The sequence below is a fragment of the Poromitra crassiceps genome (assembly GCF_964638095.1).
Source record: "Poromitra crassiceps genome assembly, chromosome: 9".
NCBI classification, from domain to species: domain Eukaryota; kingdom Metazoa; phylum Chordata; class Actinopteri; order Beryciformes; family Melamphaidae; genus Poromitra; species Poromitra crassiceps.
The window spans coordinates 17522584-17541468 of NC_139630.1; the positions used below are offsets into that span (position 1 = coordinate 17522584).

The 18885-nt window shown below is 42.9% G+C and overlaps 1 protein-coding gene across 1 annotated transcript in view; it reads right to left on the minus strand.

The window, feature by feature from the left end:
• The window catches only part of LOC310782136 (guanine nucleotide-binding protein subunit alpha-13-like), a gene marked incomplete at both ends in the record, with an annotated part of 34563 nt that overhangs the window by 6523 nt on the left and 9155 nt on the right, over positions 1–18885 (minus strand). Inside the window, one exon of the mRNA XM_083642828.1 lies at positions 5279–5329. Coding sequence (XP_083498954.1) covers positions 5279–5329 — 51 coding nt within the window. The remainder of the gene's footprint in view (positions 1–5278; positions 5330–18885) is intronic.

Sequence of the window (18885 nt, forward strand, 5' to 3'; positions counted from 1 at the left end):
ACACTCATCTCTTTTTTCCCATATCTCATTCTCATATCTACATCTTTTAAGTATTGTGAATTGACAACAGCAATACTACTGCAGTGTTTATCAGAAAAGAAAAGCCATCATACCAAAATAAATAAAAGGATTTCAACTATAAAGATTACTGCAATATACAGGAAAATGTAGTGTACTCAACCGTGGCCTCGTTGTTAAACGAGGATTGAAAGAACAGTAGAGCCTCATGGTAGCATGGCTACACTATCAGTTCACTTAGCACACTTTCGTACCAAGAAGACTCATCTTAACATGGGCTACAAAACAACATATCTACACAATCTTCACATTTGACTCCGATTGGTTTTTAGTTAGATTCAAAGTGGTTCAACATCACTGAAACGATTGAAAATCAAAGAATACCCCAGCATTTCAGTAGCTAGCAAAACGATAACAAGCTAGGAGCTAGGTTAGCACTGCTAACATAGTGATTCACCAGAGATTTCACGGAGATCCAAATTTAGAAAGGAAAAACAAAGTAAAGCATGCTCCACGGCATGTCACGCAGCAGCATCATCATATACAGCCAAAAATCTTGTTCTCTTGAACAGGAAGCTCAATGCTTCGATATCTTTCGTGAAAAGTCAGCTTTCACTCTAACTTTCACCATGCGTTCATTAGCGTCACCGTGTCCTGCATCGGACTCCTCTTTGCCTGTTTCATCACGTCCGGGTCAGAGGTCTCTGACGTGGTTTCCGGTACTTTAGCGGGCATTTCAGATGCTGGATCGCCGCTTTGTGTAAGTGGAACTAATTTATACATCTATATGTGTCAATATGTGGAATTTCATATGAATATGTGCATGGTAACATGTCAAATTACTTTAGGAAAGTGACTTTGATGACAGAAAGCCATAAGACGTGCTTGGGCGACGAGAGTTACTGATCTTTACCGCTTCTGTTTTTGCACTTAATAAAGTTGCTAGCGAGTAAAAAAAAACCCCACACACATCCAGGCCAGCAGGTGGCAATAATGCAGCAAAATGGGACTCAGCGAGAACTACAAGCCACTCTCTTTGTTGACTATTACTGGCTTGCTAACCACTGGCTTGCTAACCAGCAGAGCCACAGAGTGAGCTGTCCGTGACAGGACAAGAGCAGCTTCCAGTTAAGACGCCAGCGGTAGCGTCCTTTCCCCGACTCTGGTAAATCAAAGACACAACTAAAATAAATTATTTCAACGGTATGTTGCTAGAAAGAAGTTCTACTTAACGTTTTCGCCGTTAAACTACACGGAAACATGACATGATCATTGTAGCAGTGTTTGAAGCACAATTTTAACAGAAGTTTTGTAAAAATATCGTCCGATGCAGGACACGCTTCCGTTAGCTGTTTCTCTGTCTGTATGCAGCAAGCTCTTGTCGTGCTCTGTGGCGTAAGCACGTTCAGCCCCGCCTCTATAGGTGATGCAATCTGGCAAACAGACACAAGACCGCGTTGCCCTCTAGCGGTCTTCTTCTGCAACTACACCAATATATGTGGTCCATATTATGTGGGTTACAATTGCTTTACTTTTCGTCTCCCCATTTGAAATGCGCCCTGACAACGCTGTTATACTGTTGTTGTGTTGAAATGCACCATGTTACCTAGAAGACTTAATGTTTGTTCCCCTGACTATGAACATGTGTGGCTGTGCCGTCCACTCGCCTGTGCGCATGCAGCCAGAGACTTTTAGTATTAGAGACAGATGCTCCACTCCAGGCTCTGCCAATTGTAGGAAATGCATCTCTTCCGGTCTCCTAAATGGGCGTGGTTTTCGGCTTGTTATTGGCTGTCTGTCAATGGTATGAATCTTCATTGGCTGACCAGTCTCCTAAGGGGGCGTGGAAGTGGCCAAACCTCCATGGCACAGATACAGGAAGTCAAAAGTGAGAGAAAAAGCCAGCACTCCAAATGTCCTTTCACAGGTTTTAATATTTCCTCAAACCGGGCAGCAGCAACAAACGTTTCAGCCAAAGGCCTTCCTCAGCGTTGTGCTGTGTCAGGTTCCTCAGCGTTGTGCTGTGTCAGGTTCCTCAGCGTTGTGCTGTGTCAGGTTCCTCAGCGTTGTGCTGTGTCAGGTTCCTCAGCGTTGTGCTGTGTCAGGTTCCTCAGCGTTGTGCTGTGTCAGGTTCCTCAGCGTTGTGCTGTGTCAGATTCCTCAGCGTTGTGCTGTGTCAGGTTCCTCAGCGTTGTGCTGTGTCAGGTTCCTCAGCGTTGTGCTGTGTCAGGTTCCTCAGCGTTGTGCTGTGTCAGGTTCCTCAGCGTTGTGCTGTGTCAGGTTCCTCAGCGTTGTGCTGTGTCAGGTTCCTCAGCGTTGTGCTGTGTCAGGCAAAAATGACGGCTATATACAATCATGCCGGAAGTACAATCAATTATTGAATAAAACATTTTACAAAAACACAATATGCCTCACCAGTAGAAGCAAGGATCTAATTGTAAAGAAGCAGTTAGAAAAACAATTAGAAAAACAATACATTTGTAATAATCACAAGTCATGAAGCACCACTCTCTCTGACGCGGGTTGCCCCGAGACAGCAGGTCGGCCCCGAAATTCAGCCGGCTTGGCACATGAACCGCCAACAGCGAAAGGATACGCCCACAGGTGAATCCCTGCCGCTAACTTGTTCAGCGCCGCAGACCTGTTTGTTCAGGTGGGCGATCGATGCCGTATTGTCCGAACGGATCAGAACATGGCGCCCATGTATCAGCCGTAGAAGTGAAGCAGAGCCAGGCAAATCCCCTCTAGCTCTAGCACGTTTATGTGGCGAAGCTCCTGAGCCTCCGCACACCGCGCCCCACCCCCAGAGGCAGGCGTCGGTGCGATGACCAACCTGAGCGGGACAGGGCCCAACCGAGTGCCTCTCGGGAGGTAACGGGGGTCCGCCCACCTGACCAACGCCCGCTGGATACGTCAGAGGAATCCTGTGATAACGGTCCCTGGCTGTGCCCGCGAGTACAGCTCGAGCCCCAGGAAGGTCGCAACCTGCGCTGGGACGAGGCAACTCTTCTGCAAGTTCACCAAAAGCCCCAGGGTCTGCAGGTGATCTGTCACCGCCCTGGTGTGCTCCATGGTGCGGACCCTTGAATCCGCCACTATGAGAGCGTCATCGAGATAGAGGAAGACGCGAATCCCACTCACGCGGAGGGGAGCCAGGGCTGTGTCCACACACGCGGTGAAGGTCCGTGGGCTCAAGGACAGGCCGAACGGCAGGATGCAGAACTCGTAAGCTTTTCCCAGGAAAAAGAACCTCAGGTATTTGCTGTGCCTCTGAACCACGGGGACATGAAAGAACGCATCTTTCAGATCCACGGAAGTAAAGAAATCCCCCAGCCTCAACGCATTGAAAAGGCAGGGGAGGAAAAGCATAAGGAACGGGAAGTTCCTCAGCATCCTGTTGAGGCGCAGAAGGTCCAGAATCGGACGCATGGAACCGTCCTTCTTGGGTACGGCAAAGTACCTGTGATAGAACCCCGATCGTTTCTCCGCCTTGAGGACCGAGCGTATCGCCCTTTTGGCGAGCAGCGCGGTAACCTCCTCTCGGAGTATGTCCAGGGACCTCCTATCAGCAGCTGAATCGGGTATCCCGTGGAACGCGGGCAGAGGTCTCTCTTCCTCATGCAGGTTACCAGCCTGGTCACACACTGCTGTGGGATGGCATTCCACTCATCAAACAGGATTTGTCGCAAGTCAGCCAACGTGGTTGTGTTGGTCACTCTAGCATGAACAGCACGCCCAAGCTGATCCCACAAATGTTCAATTGGGTTGATGTCAGGACTGTTGGCAGGCCATTCCATTCTCTCTACTCCCAAATTCTGGAGGTAGTCTCTGATAAACCCCGCTCTGTGGGGGCGAGCGTTGTCATCTTGGAGGATGGAGTTCACTCCCAGACTGTGGAGATATGGGATTGCCACTGGTTGCAGAATCTCATCTCGATATCTCTCTGCTTTGAGATTGCCTCCAATGATGACAAGCCTGTGACCCACCTGTGGGTTGCAACCCAGTCTTTGGAAAAGACTGTTTTAACATATGTCTTAATGAATGAACAGTCCTCTGGAGTTACCACACAGCACATAAGAACCACATTACAGGACCGCCCGCAGCAAAATGAATCCAGTTGGAATAGGGCTTAACTTCCACATGGTTGCGTGTAAAATCTACTACACATACACACAGTGTGCTAAGGCATCTACTACACATACACACAGTGTGCTAAGGCATCTACTACACATACACACAGTGTGCTGAGGCATCTACTACACATACACACAGTGTGCTGAGGCATCTACTACACATACACACAGTGTGCTGAGGCATCTACTACACATACACACAGTGTGCTGAGGCATTAACACAGGGCAAGGCAGAGGTAACTACACATACACACAGTGTGCTAAGGCATTAGCACAGGGCAAGGCAGAGGTAACTACACATACACACAGTGTGCTGAGGCATTAACACAGGGCAAGGCAGAGGTAACTAACTACACATACACACAGTGTGCTGAGGCATTAGCACAGGGCAAGGCAGAGGTAACTACACATACACACAGTGTGCTAAGGCATTAGCACAGGGCAAGGCAGAGGTAACTACACATACACACAGTGTGCTAAGGCATTAGCACAGGGCAAGGCAGAGGTAACTACACATACACACAGTGTGCTAAGGCATTAGCACAGGGCAAGGCAGACGTAACTACACATACACACAGTGTGCTAAGGCATTAGCACAGGGCAAGGCAGAGGTAACTACACATACACACAGTGTGCTAAGGCATTAGCACAGGGCAAGGCAGAGGTAACTACACATACACACAGTGTGCTGAGGCATTAGCACAGGGCAAGGCAGAGGTAACTACACATACACACAGTGTGCTAAGGCATTAGCACAGGGCAAGGCAGAGGTAACTACACATACACACAGTGTGCTAAGGCATTAGCACAGGGCAAGGCAGAGGTAACTACACATACACACAGTGTGCTAAGGCATTAGCACAGGGCAAGGCAGAGGTAACTACACATACACACAGTGTGCTAAGGCATTAGCACAGGGCAAGGCAGAGGTAACGCCGTTGCCACTGTTCTCGTGGTGAAAGTGGTCCGTTGATGAAAGGGCTTCTTTGCCAAAATGACAACAACAATCTGGGTGGTTTGGTTTGTCACACCAAAGTCTCTGGAATGTCTAGACATGATACAATATTAAATGTAGCATCTACATGACTGAATATAAGAATCAGTCTAAGCAAAACAAAAAAACTTACCGGCTCGCCAAGCCTATCCACATTATCCAAGAAATACTTCATTGAGTTGCCCTGCAGAAAGAGCGGGGAGAGAGAGAGGAGAAGGGGGGAGGGGGGGTTTATACAGTATGTTAATTCTATACAATTCATCAGATCCAGTCATTTTAAAGACCTATAATCAATCAGAAGAAATCTGTTGCTTCTGAAGAACCGGGGAAGAGCACCCGCTGCCAGACCCAGAGGGAATATGTGCGTTTTCCTCGATGTTAGTCTCTTTCAAAAGTTGGCATGTCTTATCTCCCTGTCTCTCCCATGGATCTATTGTCTCCCTGCAAAGCGGAGCAGAGCTGTGCGGCGCGCTGCTAGAAAAATCTGGCGACACGCGTTTACGGCTGCGGTGGCCTCGCCCCCACCGCCATGACGTTATATTGGCCACATGACCCTCGTGGTTGGAAGCGTGCGTGGAGTATGTCCCGCCCTTAAGAGCCCAGCATGTCTGCCTAAAGCTGGGAATATGTGACACTTCCTGGCGTTAGGGACTGCAACTCGGGTGTTTCAGTTTTCCTCTAGCGGGATCTAAAGTCTATTTCTTGAAAAAAAATGTTTTTTCATTTTTTACAATAGTACACCATAGCTTACCATTTTGGGGTCATTAAATACGTTAATCTTGTTAAATAAAACTCAAGTTGTTTTAGTACCTGGAAACAAGGCCAACAAAGGCTCACTCTTGTATTTGCATACAGAGTTTCGATTGGCTATTCGGCTTTTGTTTACATCGGAGTAGCCACGAGATCCTGTTTCCTCCTCCCACTCCCAGGGACTGTCGTCTCTCTGACATGGTCTGACTGCTTTAGCTCCTCCCCCTGCCAGGGACTGTCGTCTCTCTGACATGGTCTGACTGCTTTAGCTAACGCAGCTAGCTCCCTGATTAACCCTGGAGGACAACATTGAGGAATTCACTGACGAATGCTGAAAGGCGTCTGTGCAGATTAACGTTTTTAAACTTTATTTGCGAGTACTGCCGGGCCACTTTCCTGACACAACATGGAGGATGCGCAGAATTCACAAGGAATGCCTCATTGCCACCTGACAACTGTAATGTTAGTGTTACCCGTGAGATGACCTTGTTGGGGTGTGTTTCATATCTAACAACATGTCTGTGCGTGCGTGTGTGTATGTCTGTCCGTCCGTCTGTCTGTTTGTCTGTCTGTCTGTGTTGTGTGTTTATCGCCAAACAAAGTTTGTGGATGACTCTCTGGCTAACGTTAGCAAATGACTTAAAATAAGAAGTGACATTTAATCTGTTGTAAGCACACAGAGAAGCCATTTTGGCCTATCTTTGTTGTTGCTCTCATTGGCCAGGAGACGTTTTCACGTCAAAATGGTGGTACCGCTATTGTCTAAATTAAAGCATATATATATATATATATATATATATATATATATATATATATATATATATATATATATATTGCTGGGGACCCCTGGAGACCCTCAAGGACCCCTGGCACTTTGAGAACCACTAACTTAAAGGGGGACTAACCCCCCAGATATGTATCAGAACAGTGATTTGAAAATACCTATGGAAAAAACCAAGAAATGACATATACTCTTGTCTATACTAGACTCTTTGGCTGTGTTCAAGTCAAGATTTTTTTTCGGAAATCGACGCCATTACAGTTTGCCTACTGCCTCAAAAATAATTTATTTGATAGGGGCAATATCTTTATAAATATCAACAACTAGCCAACGCTGGTGGCCTGTATGGAAACAGAAAATCTGAAAATGGTTGAAAGTTATATCAATTTGGTAATTCAGTGGCGAACTAGAAATTTAATTATTTTTCTGCATGTATCTCTATGGCAGGTGTCAAACTACGTTACGAGAGCAAAGTGACATGGGCTCGTTACAGCAGCGCACCGCACAATAGGAGAAACCCCCCGCTCTGGGGTAACACAATGCGAGATTTCTCCACGTCATTCCCTCGTACAACTAGCGATAAACCGCGCAATGAAATCCGTTTTTAATTTGCGTTTTGGGGCTTTTCGTGATTCTTGTTAAAAGTTACTGCAGCGCAGGGCAGTGTCATCAGACCTCCATGTGAAGAGCTCCGCCCGCGCGTCCCCGCTGCCTGAGCACACAGCAGTGTGCTCAGGCAGCTCGTGCTCGTGCTCTAAAAGGCAGGGTGCCTACGAGCTGCTGCCTGGCCGGCAGAAAGGGCTGCAGACTCGGTGTGATAATCCTCTATCAGCACTTGAGCTTATTCAGGTAAGATATTTATAATGTAATGACACATTCAGCGATAAACTGTCTACAATGAAGACATATGTCAAATATGACAACGTGGTGTTCAGTATTTTAAGAGCACAGGAGCTACTTGCTTGATCAAACGGTCAAACCCAATCCGCGCAGCAAAACACACACGAGTCAACATGGAGGCGCGCGCCCCCGGAGCTTGGTGCTAGTGCATGAGGTTACAGTACGACTCTCTCCCGCCCGCTCCCGCCTGCCTGGGCTGGAGACAGCTGCTTCCAACTCGGACTGATAATATATACATCATCATTCGAGCTTATCCAGGTAAGATATTAATAAAGTAGTGACACATTCAGCGGGAAACTAACTATAATTAAGACATGTGCCAACTTTGACGACGTTTGGTTCAGTATTTTAAGAGCAAACTTCAATAGGAATAGGCTTGGAGTTCTGAGGAGCCGAAAGGGTACAGGGGGGGTAGGGGAGTAATTATCTTGAAATCCTACAGTCTTTGGGGACAACCTGACGTCAGGTTGTACCAAATATCCCATTCATTTGAGAAAAAAAAAAAAGCAGTGTTCGACCTTTAGAGGGCGCTTATGCCAGATATGCTGCTGAAAAATGATACAAATGGTAAAATGGCAACAGTTTGGTGTAAAATGTGGACATTCTGACCAGAATTCTTCACACATCACCCCCAAAGTCATATATATTGGTTAAAAGCTGAAAAAAGTGTTTTGGGGGTTAGTTACACTTTAAGATAAGTGTTTTTTTGTTTTGTTTTTGTCACTGGGTTGTGGAGTGCACACAACCCATCTGACAGAGACTGACAGCTGAAATGGTTTGGGAGTGGTTAATGTAAATGAGCCATATTGGCTGGTGATATACCATGTAAAAGCTTTACAATTAAATGATGGTGTTTTTCTGCAAATTGCATCATTGGGATGTTGATTCTGGCGCTCAATATTAGGCTTAGGGGTGGGTAATATATCGATTTTATATCAATATTGTGCTATGAGACTAGATGGTCTTAGATGCTGGATATGGTAATATGGTGATATGTATGGGCTGATATATGTGCCACCTCAAATTGAATTCGAATTGCTCAACTTGAATTCGAAATTTTTCATTTTGAATTTGAATTGCTCTTTTTGAATTCGAAATTTTTCATTTTGAAATTGAATTGCTCTATTTGAATTCGAATTTTTTTATTTTGAAATTGAATTGCTCTATTTGAATTTGAATTGCTCTATTTGAATTCGAATTTTTTCATTTTGAAAGTGAATTGCTTTTATATTTTGAAATTTGTATTTTTTAATGTGAGTTGAAAAACTGAATCTGAATAGCATAATTTTAAACTGAATTTATTTGCTTTGAAATTATTCAGTTTCCACATTCCTATTTCAAAATTCAATTCAAAATTTTCAGAATCTTGTGTTCAAAAATTTCAACATGTGTGTGCGCCATCCGGGTCCTTCAAGGAGGAAGAGGAGGAAGGAGGAAGAGCAATCGAGCGCAGATTGACCGAACTCCTTTTTAGGTGAGGGGCCGAAGGCTGCTATCTGCTTTCGTTTTTGAGATGATCGATCCCCATTTTGAGGTTAGATGCTTTTTTCATATGAACTAAATAAAATTCTTCTGAACACGATTCCGTTTGTTGGCAGCCTCAAATCGAACGCAGTTTAATGAAAACGTAACTTATTAGATCAGGGAAACGTTATGGCAGTGCTATCGCAAAAACCAATCAAATGCTCGTTTTAGCGTCACATGACTTGAATCAGCCAATGATATTCCCGCAAACAGGACGTATAGGAAGTGTGAACAAACCATAACAAACGCATCACAGAACGAAGCCGCTGGTAAGTCTGTTGAGATAATGTTTAGCGAATATAATTCATAATCGTTTTAATAGTAATAGTAATACTACTTTGCTACATCTTTGATGCAGTCAATATTGGCAACCGGCTAGTGTTAAATGAATTGTCATCACACAAGTTGTCTCTTTGCTGGTGTTAGGCTACAGCTAACACCATGTTGGACGTTACTAGAGTGGGAAATTAATTATTTTGCATCTTAAATCTACCAGCCACTTTAGTATTTCACCAGCATTTAGCTGCAGTGCTAGATTCTCACCCTGCACATAAGGCTGCTGTTGCAGTAGTGGCCTTGTGTCCATTCTAGACAAGGAAGACAAACCCCAAGACTGTGTTACAGTAGGCTAAGTGTATCTTGTCCTATAATTGACCAGACTAGACAGAGGTTGAAGTAGAAGAGATAACATTTATTACAAACGTTTACATCATCTGCAGCTCACCAGTTACTCGTGTCAATATTTTAACCTAAAATGTTTTAGCATTGATTTTTAAAAGAATTGCAAAGAATAACAGTTGCATGTTCTCCTGTAGGATGTGTTTTGGAGAGCATTGATAAAGGACTACCAGTACATCCCAGATCTCCAGAGCCTGAACAACGTTTTCTGTCAAGCTGCGAATGAGGGCTAGGTGTGACAGGAAACATGTCGTCACAGATTGTCTTTTGAAATGTAGCATATGAAATATAGCCCAATTAATTATAGTATATAGTAATCTTATTTTTTCCAACTAGAAAATGTTCAGTTTGTAGCAGCAAGGTGCATACCTCTGACACTAACACTGTGTTAAACTGTAAAGGTGGAGGTTACAGGTGTAGCCTCAGCAAGTGAGACATCCAGGTGGAATGAGGATTCAGAGGAACTAATGCCAGGGTTTTTATTTACAAACCAAATCCCTTGATTAATGATGGAAAATCATGTGGACAGATGATTTGGCCTAAAAGACAAACAAGGTATTAACAAAGGATTTGATCAAACAAGGGAAAACAAATTAAACTGTAAAGTAATATAATAAATCTAATTCAAATCAAATACTCAATCAATATTCAAAGGAACTAACTATAATAAACTAACACTTCAAACGATGCATCTGCACATGGACAATCAATTGGGAAGAACAGAGCAGAGCAGCCTCCTCTCAACAGCATACATGGCCTACTGAGCTTCACCCAATCAACCACCCTTTATTGAGCCCATGTGCAGCTCAATCAGGGCCCCAGGTGTGGCTGGTTAGGTGGGGCTGAACTGGTGGGGGGATTTTGTACAACTAACATTTAAAAAAGTCTAACATTGAAGTATTTTTGACTCTGAAGAAGACTAGAAGAAGATTACCTGTCAAAATGTCACTCAGCCCCTATTAATAAACGTGCAGACAGAAAAGAGTGCTCCATATGTCTTTACTCCAGGCAGTCTGTGAAGTGCCCAGGTAAAACTTCTTTCTATGTAGGTTCCACTATAACATTTCTAAATTAAATGCTGCCGGTCACTAACACTAACCCATCTTTGCAGGCCACATCATCAGTGCACACTCATATTCATGCAACTCCATTATTCAGCACTGTAAATGTTACTGTTGCAAACAGTATGAATAGTTAATTGATTGTGTCCCACATCTGTTATTTTGGAATAAAAAAATATTCTATGCCCTGAAATGTAATGTCATGCATAATTACTTAGATTTTCTGACATCACATTAGGAGGGGTTATGCATTGTCATTTATGCTGTGATGGTAAATAAAAGGCACATATATAAATATCCTTATTTATTACAGGTAAAACCAAACATGAAACTACTAACAAGTACTGTACATGTTTTATAAAATTTAATGATAGCCTGCATATCACTGTATAGATTAAGACTGTTCTTCACAGCCACAAATATCAATATGCAAGATGATTGGCAGGGTTCCTACATGCTTTCCATTTTTAAATTACATATTTTCCCATGCAGACCCTATGTTCTTGACTGGATTTGATTTATGTAGGTATTTGATAATGCATAGTGACAGCAGCTAGATAGTAAATAGCATCCCTCTATCTGAACATTACTCACATCAACAAAAACTGGACTCAAAGTGGCTACAACATAAAAGCTGTCTTCCCCAACGTCAACGACGGGTCTTCATCCCACACAAGGAGCAAAATGATGTGTAGTAGCATGGAGACACAAGAGTATGGTGGTTGCAGAACATCTCTCCAAATCTGCGGGTATCTGCTGCAGTCTGCAGGTTTGGGTCCGTGATAGACACAGCTAGCAGTTGTCCTGTTCCCCATCCCACCGTCACAGTTAGTCATCGCCAGAGGCAATGTTCTCTCTTCTTGGAATCTCTAATAAGAGAAAACATAGTAGTTACTGTATGTTACATGTGTGGCCAGCGTTGCTAACCTAGCTTCTGAAATGTTTACGGCTAGAATTCATTAGATCGATAATGCTACCGTAGCCTAATCTAGCTAACGTTAACGTTACCTCCACCTCGCTAGCTATAGCAACATACTGTTCTAGCTACAGCCTACAAGGAAAATTCATTCATTTATCAAATGTCTTTATCTTACCAAACACAATTACGCTAGTTTCTGAGATAATATATAGTGTGGCATATACCTGTGAATAACATGTAATGTAAATGCTCAACATTGTGCGTTTATTCTTACCTGGAAATCACACATCAATCCGTAGCTTGTTTCTGTGGCAGTTAGCCTAGTTAGCCAACTAGGCTAAGCGCCACAGAAACAAGCTCAGCTGGTGTAGCTACGTTACGTTATGCCGGTGAAAATACATGGTAACCAGTTGGTATTTACCGTGGTTGGTGTCCTCTCGTCCATGATGATGAGCAGACAATGGAAAGACTGGCGGGCGGCTAATTTAATACATCCGCGGGAGCAAAGACCTGTGGTGTAAGGTGTAATCTCAGTACATGATGTTGACCTGTTGATGATGTCACGGGGTCGGGGGAGGATCAGTTCCGGGTTCACGAGATTCGCTGTCATGTACTGTTCAATGATATATACTGTATAAACATCCTTGTTCAACTCAAAGTGGTCTTCTATGATTGTAGCGAACCTGAATACAACAAGACCAAATAGTTCTAGCGGGAGTGGGTGTGTGGTGCCTCGGCCAAAAAGGAGTTAGGTCAATCAGCGCTCGATTGCTCTTCCTCCTTCCTCCTCTTCCTCCTTGAAGGACCCGGATGGCGCACACACATGTTGAAATTTTTGAACACAAGATTCTGAAAATTTTGAATTGAATTTTGAAATAGGAATGTGGAAACTGAATAATTTCAAAGCAAATAAATTCAGTTTAAAATTATGCTATTCAGATTCAGTTTTTCAACTCACATTAAAAAATAAAAATTTCAAAATATAAAAGCAATTCAATTTCAAAATGAAAAAATTCTAATTCAAATAGAGCAATTCAAATTCAAATAGAGCAATTCAATTTCAAAATAAAAAAATTCGAATTCAAATAGAGCAATTCAATTTCAAAATGAAAAATTTCGAATTCAAAAAGAGCAATTCAAATTCAAAATGAAAAATTTCGAATTCAAAAAGAGCAATTCAAATTCAATTTGAGGTGGCACATATATCAGCCCATAGATATGGCATAATGTCTTTTCCTGGTTTTAAAGGCTGCATTAAAGTGTAGGCTAGTGACATTTTCAGAGATGGGAAAAGTACTGACATTCTGTACTTGAGTAGAAGTACAGTTACTTGTGTAAAAAACTACTCTGGTAAAAGTAGAAGTACTGATTAAATTATTTTACTCAAGTAAAAGTAAAAAAGTACAGGCTCTGAAATGTACCCAACGAGTATAAGTAAAAGTATTTCTACCGTATCTTTCTGAATGACTGAACCTCACATCATAGAATATAATTTGAGGATAAAAGATCCCCTACAAATGTTTTACACATCTTAAAACTCTACTTTAAATAGTGTGCTATGGTTTTTCCACACACAAAAAACCCATTAAAATCATATCTAGTCCTCCCTCATTAATATTTCCATGATATATGAATGTGCAAATAGTTAGACAAGTTTAACTGCTGGATACAAGGTGTCCCTTACAAAGTGCAGAATCACAATACTCGAGACTGATATGATACTGATACCTAATGGATAAGGAACTGAATGTCCACAGGTTGATCACATTCACAAATTCAAGGTTTATTATTAAGACAGAACTGTCTCTGGTGTTAGAACACCACCATATTCCATATTAGCTGAATGTTGACAGTGCACAAACTGAATGTATGTGTTAGAACAACTCCATACGCTTGGAAACGCCAGATTATTGGCAACTCTGGAAGCAGCGAGATGAAAATCCTCCTCTCCTGGGAGAAGACTCGAGGTGGGAGGAGTGAAGAGGAGCAGGGCATTTTTCCTGTTAAACTTTCCTCAGCTTTCAGCGCCCAGAGCGCTGCGCTAAAAAAAACACCACCAGCTTTTAAACGCGATGAAATGCTTCTTGAAAGAGATGCGCGCTAAGCGCGTATTTATAGAGAATGATTTGCAAAAAGACGAGCGCTAATAAGTGCTGGCTGTCTGCACGGCTCCTAATGTCTGCGTGTGTCTCCCCTCAGAGAAAATCCGTGTTTCTCTTCTTTGTGCTTCTTTGTCCACGCCCCGGAGGAGTGCCAAGTCATACTATTGGCGGAGCTGGAATGAGCTTTTATCAGCAGCGCTGGGAAACTCGTCTATTACTTCTGCTCCGTTCTCCCGTTTCTACTCGTTTTTAAATTACATTCTCGTGCATTTAAACAAAAGTAACGAACCTGTTTTGAAAATGTACACAAGTAAAAGTACAGATACTTGTGTTAAAATGTAACGAGTAAAAGTAAAAAAAGTCGTCAGAAAATTAAATACTCAAGTAAAGTACAGATACTCGAAAAATCTACTTAAGTACAGTAACGAAGTATTTGTACTTCGTTACTTCCCATCTCTGGACATTTTAAAGTAGAATGTTATAACTCACTCACTTTTTCATGTATACACATGTAGACTTTACAAAATGTTTGGACATGGACATTTGTTTTGAAGTCATGGAAATCCATTGGGAAAAATGTGTATGAACCCTGTGAGAAATACTTAAGAGAAATACTTTACTTGTTTTATTAAAGTTCCCATGGTCACTGACTGTTAATTGAGAAGTACTGTAAATTGAAAGTTCACTATCACTGTAATATTTGGGAAGTTGAATTTCAAGTTCATTAATAAATGTGACCTTTTTTGTCTTAGATTTGCCTTTGTGTGTTATTGCAATATAAAACTACATAATGTTATACACTTTATTCTGCTATATTCGGCTTAGCACACAGTGGCCTCCAGTAGATCCTTAAAGCTCTCTTTGTAGAGAATGGATTCTAGGGAGTATGCTTGATTTTAAAGTCGAACTGAACCCGTTCGGTGCGTGGGTCGGAGTCCGTTTCAGACTGAAAACATAACTTGTCAGAGATGACAGGTTGAGAGGCGGGTCATAGTAGCATGTCGATGATTTGATTGGACAATTCTGGGGACTGGCTTTGGCATTGGCCAATCCTGGCGTGTTCCACCCCCAAATCGAGTGGGATTCAGCGTGTTGCCATGCTACGCGAGTGGGATCCGCCGAGTACCAGGCAGCCAGCTACTTCTGTGTGGAACGAGCGGACAATCCGATGCATGGGTGCTGCCCGCCAGCCTGGAATCTCCGAGGGGCAACCTCTGACAACCAGTCTCTCAGGCATGCGCCATTATCGCTATTGCGGTAAATACAATATTCATGGAATGCGAGTTTTAATGAGCCAGTTACATTTTTTTGCATTCTCAGACATTACCGTTTGATTTATTTAGTATGTTCCATACAATTGGCCAAGTTAGTAGTTAGTTTATGGGCTAGAAATTCTGTCAGATGACAGGCACTAGGTGCCATTTTCTCCTTCATTTGGATGAGAAAATTATCCGGAAATGAAGATTTGATTGACAGCTGCCATGTCGTGATATGATTGGTTGAAATGGGGTAGAAGTTCCATAGTACTATGACGTCAGCAAACTGTAGATTACCGGTACTGTTATGAATGAAATCTTGAAAAATGAACTTTTGATGTGAAAAAGTGTGAAAAAAATTTGTGATTTGTTTTGCATACATTATTAAATAGGTGCACTGCATACCCAGGTATATGAACTAAAAGAAAAGAAAAGTCATTTTTGGGTTCAGCTCGACTTTAACTCATTGAGTGCCAATGACGACTTTAGTCGTCAATTGCTTTAGTAACGTTGAGTGCCAAAGACGACTAAAGTCGTCAATTGCGTTTTTTGACGGTGGGACGTGGATCAAAGCCAGATCTATCTCCTGTGAAAGTATGGTGGCTGTTGAATGTGTAAAAGCTATTTTAGGGACCCATTAGGTGGCGACAGTGCTCTCCAGATTAGAGAAAGGCCAGGAGAAAAGAGAGAAGAAGTCATGAGGAAACGGAAATCGCATCGATATGCATGAAGCATAACGTTAGCTGTGCCTGTGAACAGCAGTCAATCTGCTGACACCACAATTGAGCCCCATCCGTGTCCGCTGCGATAGTCCCTCCATATGATTTAGTTGCCGACACCAGCCTCTTTCTGAAAAGTTACATTATTCTCAGCTGGGAGCCGGCGACAGGCTGTGAAAAAGCGGGGGGTGCAGAGAGCAAAAGCAGAGCGAGAGCAAACGCAGCGACACTCAGAGTCGCGCAGAGACACTCCCAAGAAGGAGGAGGAGGAGGGGGGTGGGGCACGCAGGGCAGCGTACAACACACAACACCCACACAGCAGGCTCGATTGACAGAGACAGGCAAACAAGCTATCTGATGCCCACCAGCAGTAAATCAAGACCAGCAAGAAGGTGTAGGGTCTGCGCACGCAGGGGCCAGCGCTGCTGGTTGCAGCTAAAAAATATTATTTTGCCAAACAAAATTCCTTTGTTTTCACTGTTTTATTGAAGTAAATTATTTTTGAGGTGTCACATCAGAAAATATTACCTTCAGAGTCAGTCATGTGCTTGAAATGCTATATTTCACAAAAGGCTCAATATCTCAGCTTCTAGATGGAAACCCCAATTTTTTCTGTTTTTGACCTATCTTCTCCGGCTGATAACTAAAGAACGGAAAATGATATCAATAAACTTTTTTTTGCTGCTGATACAATAGAGTCTCATCGTTCTTTGTGCGTGTTCGGTGTTTACATAGTAATATCACACAATATTCTGTGGGCCTCGAGAAATCACTGAAAACGCTCTGAAACTCTGGCACTGGGAGCGTCCGTTCTCCAAAAGTGGCTGGCACTCAATGAGTTAAAGACACACTTTGCTTGAACTTTGTACTATTTGGAGCAGAGAGGAGCCATGTGTGGCCTCAGCCTGTGTACATGCGTTTTTCATGCTAATTGCAAGTCAGGGGCATGGTCCAAACACAATGAGGTGTATTTACTGGCAGAGGATGAGTTCGCTCTTCCCCAACAAGAGCAGCAAGGGAAAAGCAAAATGGCCACTAACAGGACAACTCTGAAAGGCTTTACATACTTCCGCGTCAAACCTCTCGACAAATGCGCCGAGGGGTGCACCGCGGTCGGCAAGCCTGCCGGCGCAGCCTGCATGCAGCTCCTCGAAAATGTGACTGGACGCAGCTGACGCGAACAGCGCGAGTATAATATAATGTAGATGGGAGATAACAGGAGAGAGTGAAAGCTATGACTACATTCTCTCCCTGGGCTAACGTCTAGTCTCTGAAATCCTAGTGAAATCACACAATTTACTCATTTTTCTGGGGACACCCCTGTGACCCCTCGTCAAGTTGACGTTCGAGTATATAGGTCTAGTTGCTGCCGGCAAGGCTCCAAGTCAAGGCGGACGCATAAGTACATTTAAGCCTTTAGTGATCACATTTGTTCTTTAACAAATTTCTCTCTAAACAGGTAGTGATCATCATCACTGGGATGATAATCAATCATTACTGACATGGTCGCTACACTGAGCCCTTTTATGAGAGGATCCTCCAATGGTGTTTGAGATGGCATTTGAAATAGAGCATCGTGATCACGTGCATCATTATTATTCACCTTATTCTTTGCCCATACAAGGACGCTTCTGCATGACGTCATTTTGTTATCGTCTTTCCGGTTTTAGACACGGAAGTAGATGACGCCTACCATAGCTGTTTTCAAGCAAAAAAACCCACAAACTGTTATAAAGTTTTAATATTTTTTCGGATGAGAACATTCCAAATATGTGACACGTCCTGGTTTTTTCAGTACAATCTCGCCAGGTTGAAATCTCGCAATTTGAGGTGAAAGGTTGTTTTGTGAAAAAAGTTGTTTTTCGTTTTTTTCTATTAGTACACAAAGAAGAGGATGGACTATCCATTCCACATAAAATGGAGTCATTTTAGAAGCAGTAAATAGGTATATTTTGTAAGATAAAAACTGACCCTGAGAGAGAAATTACTTCTCGCTGGACACGGCTGGTATTCATTTGCATGCAGCGTTTCACTGGCTTAATGTCTGCTATTGTTCCGAGTTTCGGCCAATGAGCCACATCAATAGAATCCAGCGTGTTACATGGGGGCGGGGTGCAAAGCTCTGTTTACAAGTGACAACATGGAGAGCCACTGAGGACAGTCTGTGTGGATTAAAATGATTGAAACTTTATCTGCGAGACGAGTGCAGTCCGGCCACTTCATCTGACAACAAGGAGGAACCACAGATTTTATTCACAAGACCGACAGAATCCAGACAACAAAAAGACACACTTGTAGACAACACTAACAACATTTACTGATGCAGGAAGTGCAGAACACCTCTGGCTTTTCCTCACCTAGTCCTAGGTGAGTTTAATCATGATCCCTAACTATCGTTATGTCTTGTTTCTGGTTGAACGTGTGTTTTAGTATCGCGTTCTGATGTGTGTATTGTTGTCGAACAGTAACGAAGAGTATAGAAGGAAAGAAGCGACCATTTACAACAGCAGCGCGGCCATTGTGGCGCAGAAAACAACGGTTACGGGACAATAGAGGCTTGTTGCGCCCCAAAATGGCCGGTCTCTTGTGCGCTGTTGCAATGGAACAATGGACTAGTTGTCGCTTCTTATCAATGCTCACTCTACGCTACTAAAACTAACATTAAAACTGTGTGTGTTGCTGCGTGCAAGAGGGCTCGTGTTTACCATGAATATGACATAAATTCACTTGAACGGTTACACTTATGTAGTATTGATATTTACAGATAGGGCTGGGCGATATGGCCTCTACAGAATATTGCGATGTTTTTCGGCTATATCGCGATGGGAGCATATATCTCGATATTTTTGAAATCTCTCATAAATGCTCAATTTAACCCTTCAGGGTTCATACACATTTTGACCAATGGATTTCCATGACTTTTCCATAAGTTCTTAACCTGTATTTTATGCACACCTGGGGTAAAAAAGAAGAAGAAAGAAAGGGCAGATGTAGTGAGCAAAGATGGATGATTTAATATTCCATAGCTCTGACCTAAGCAAATCTGACAT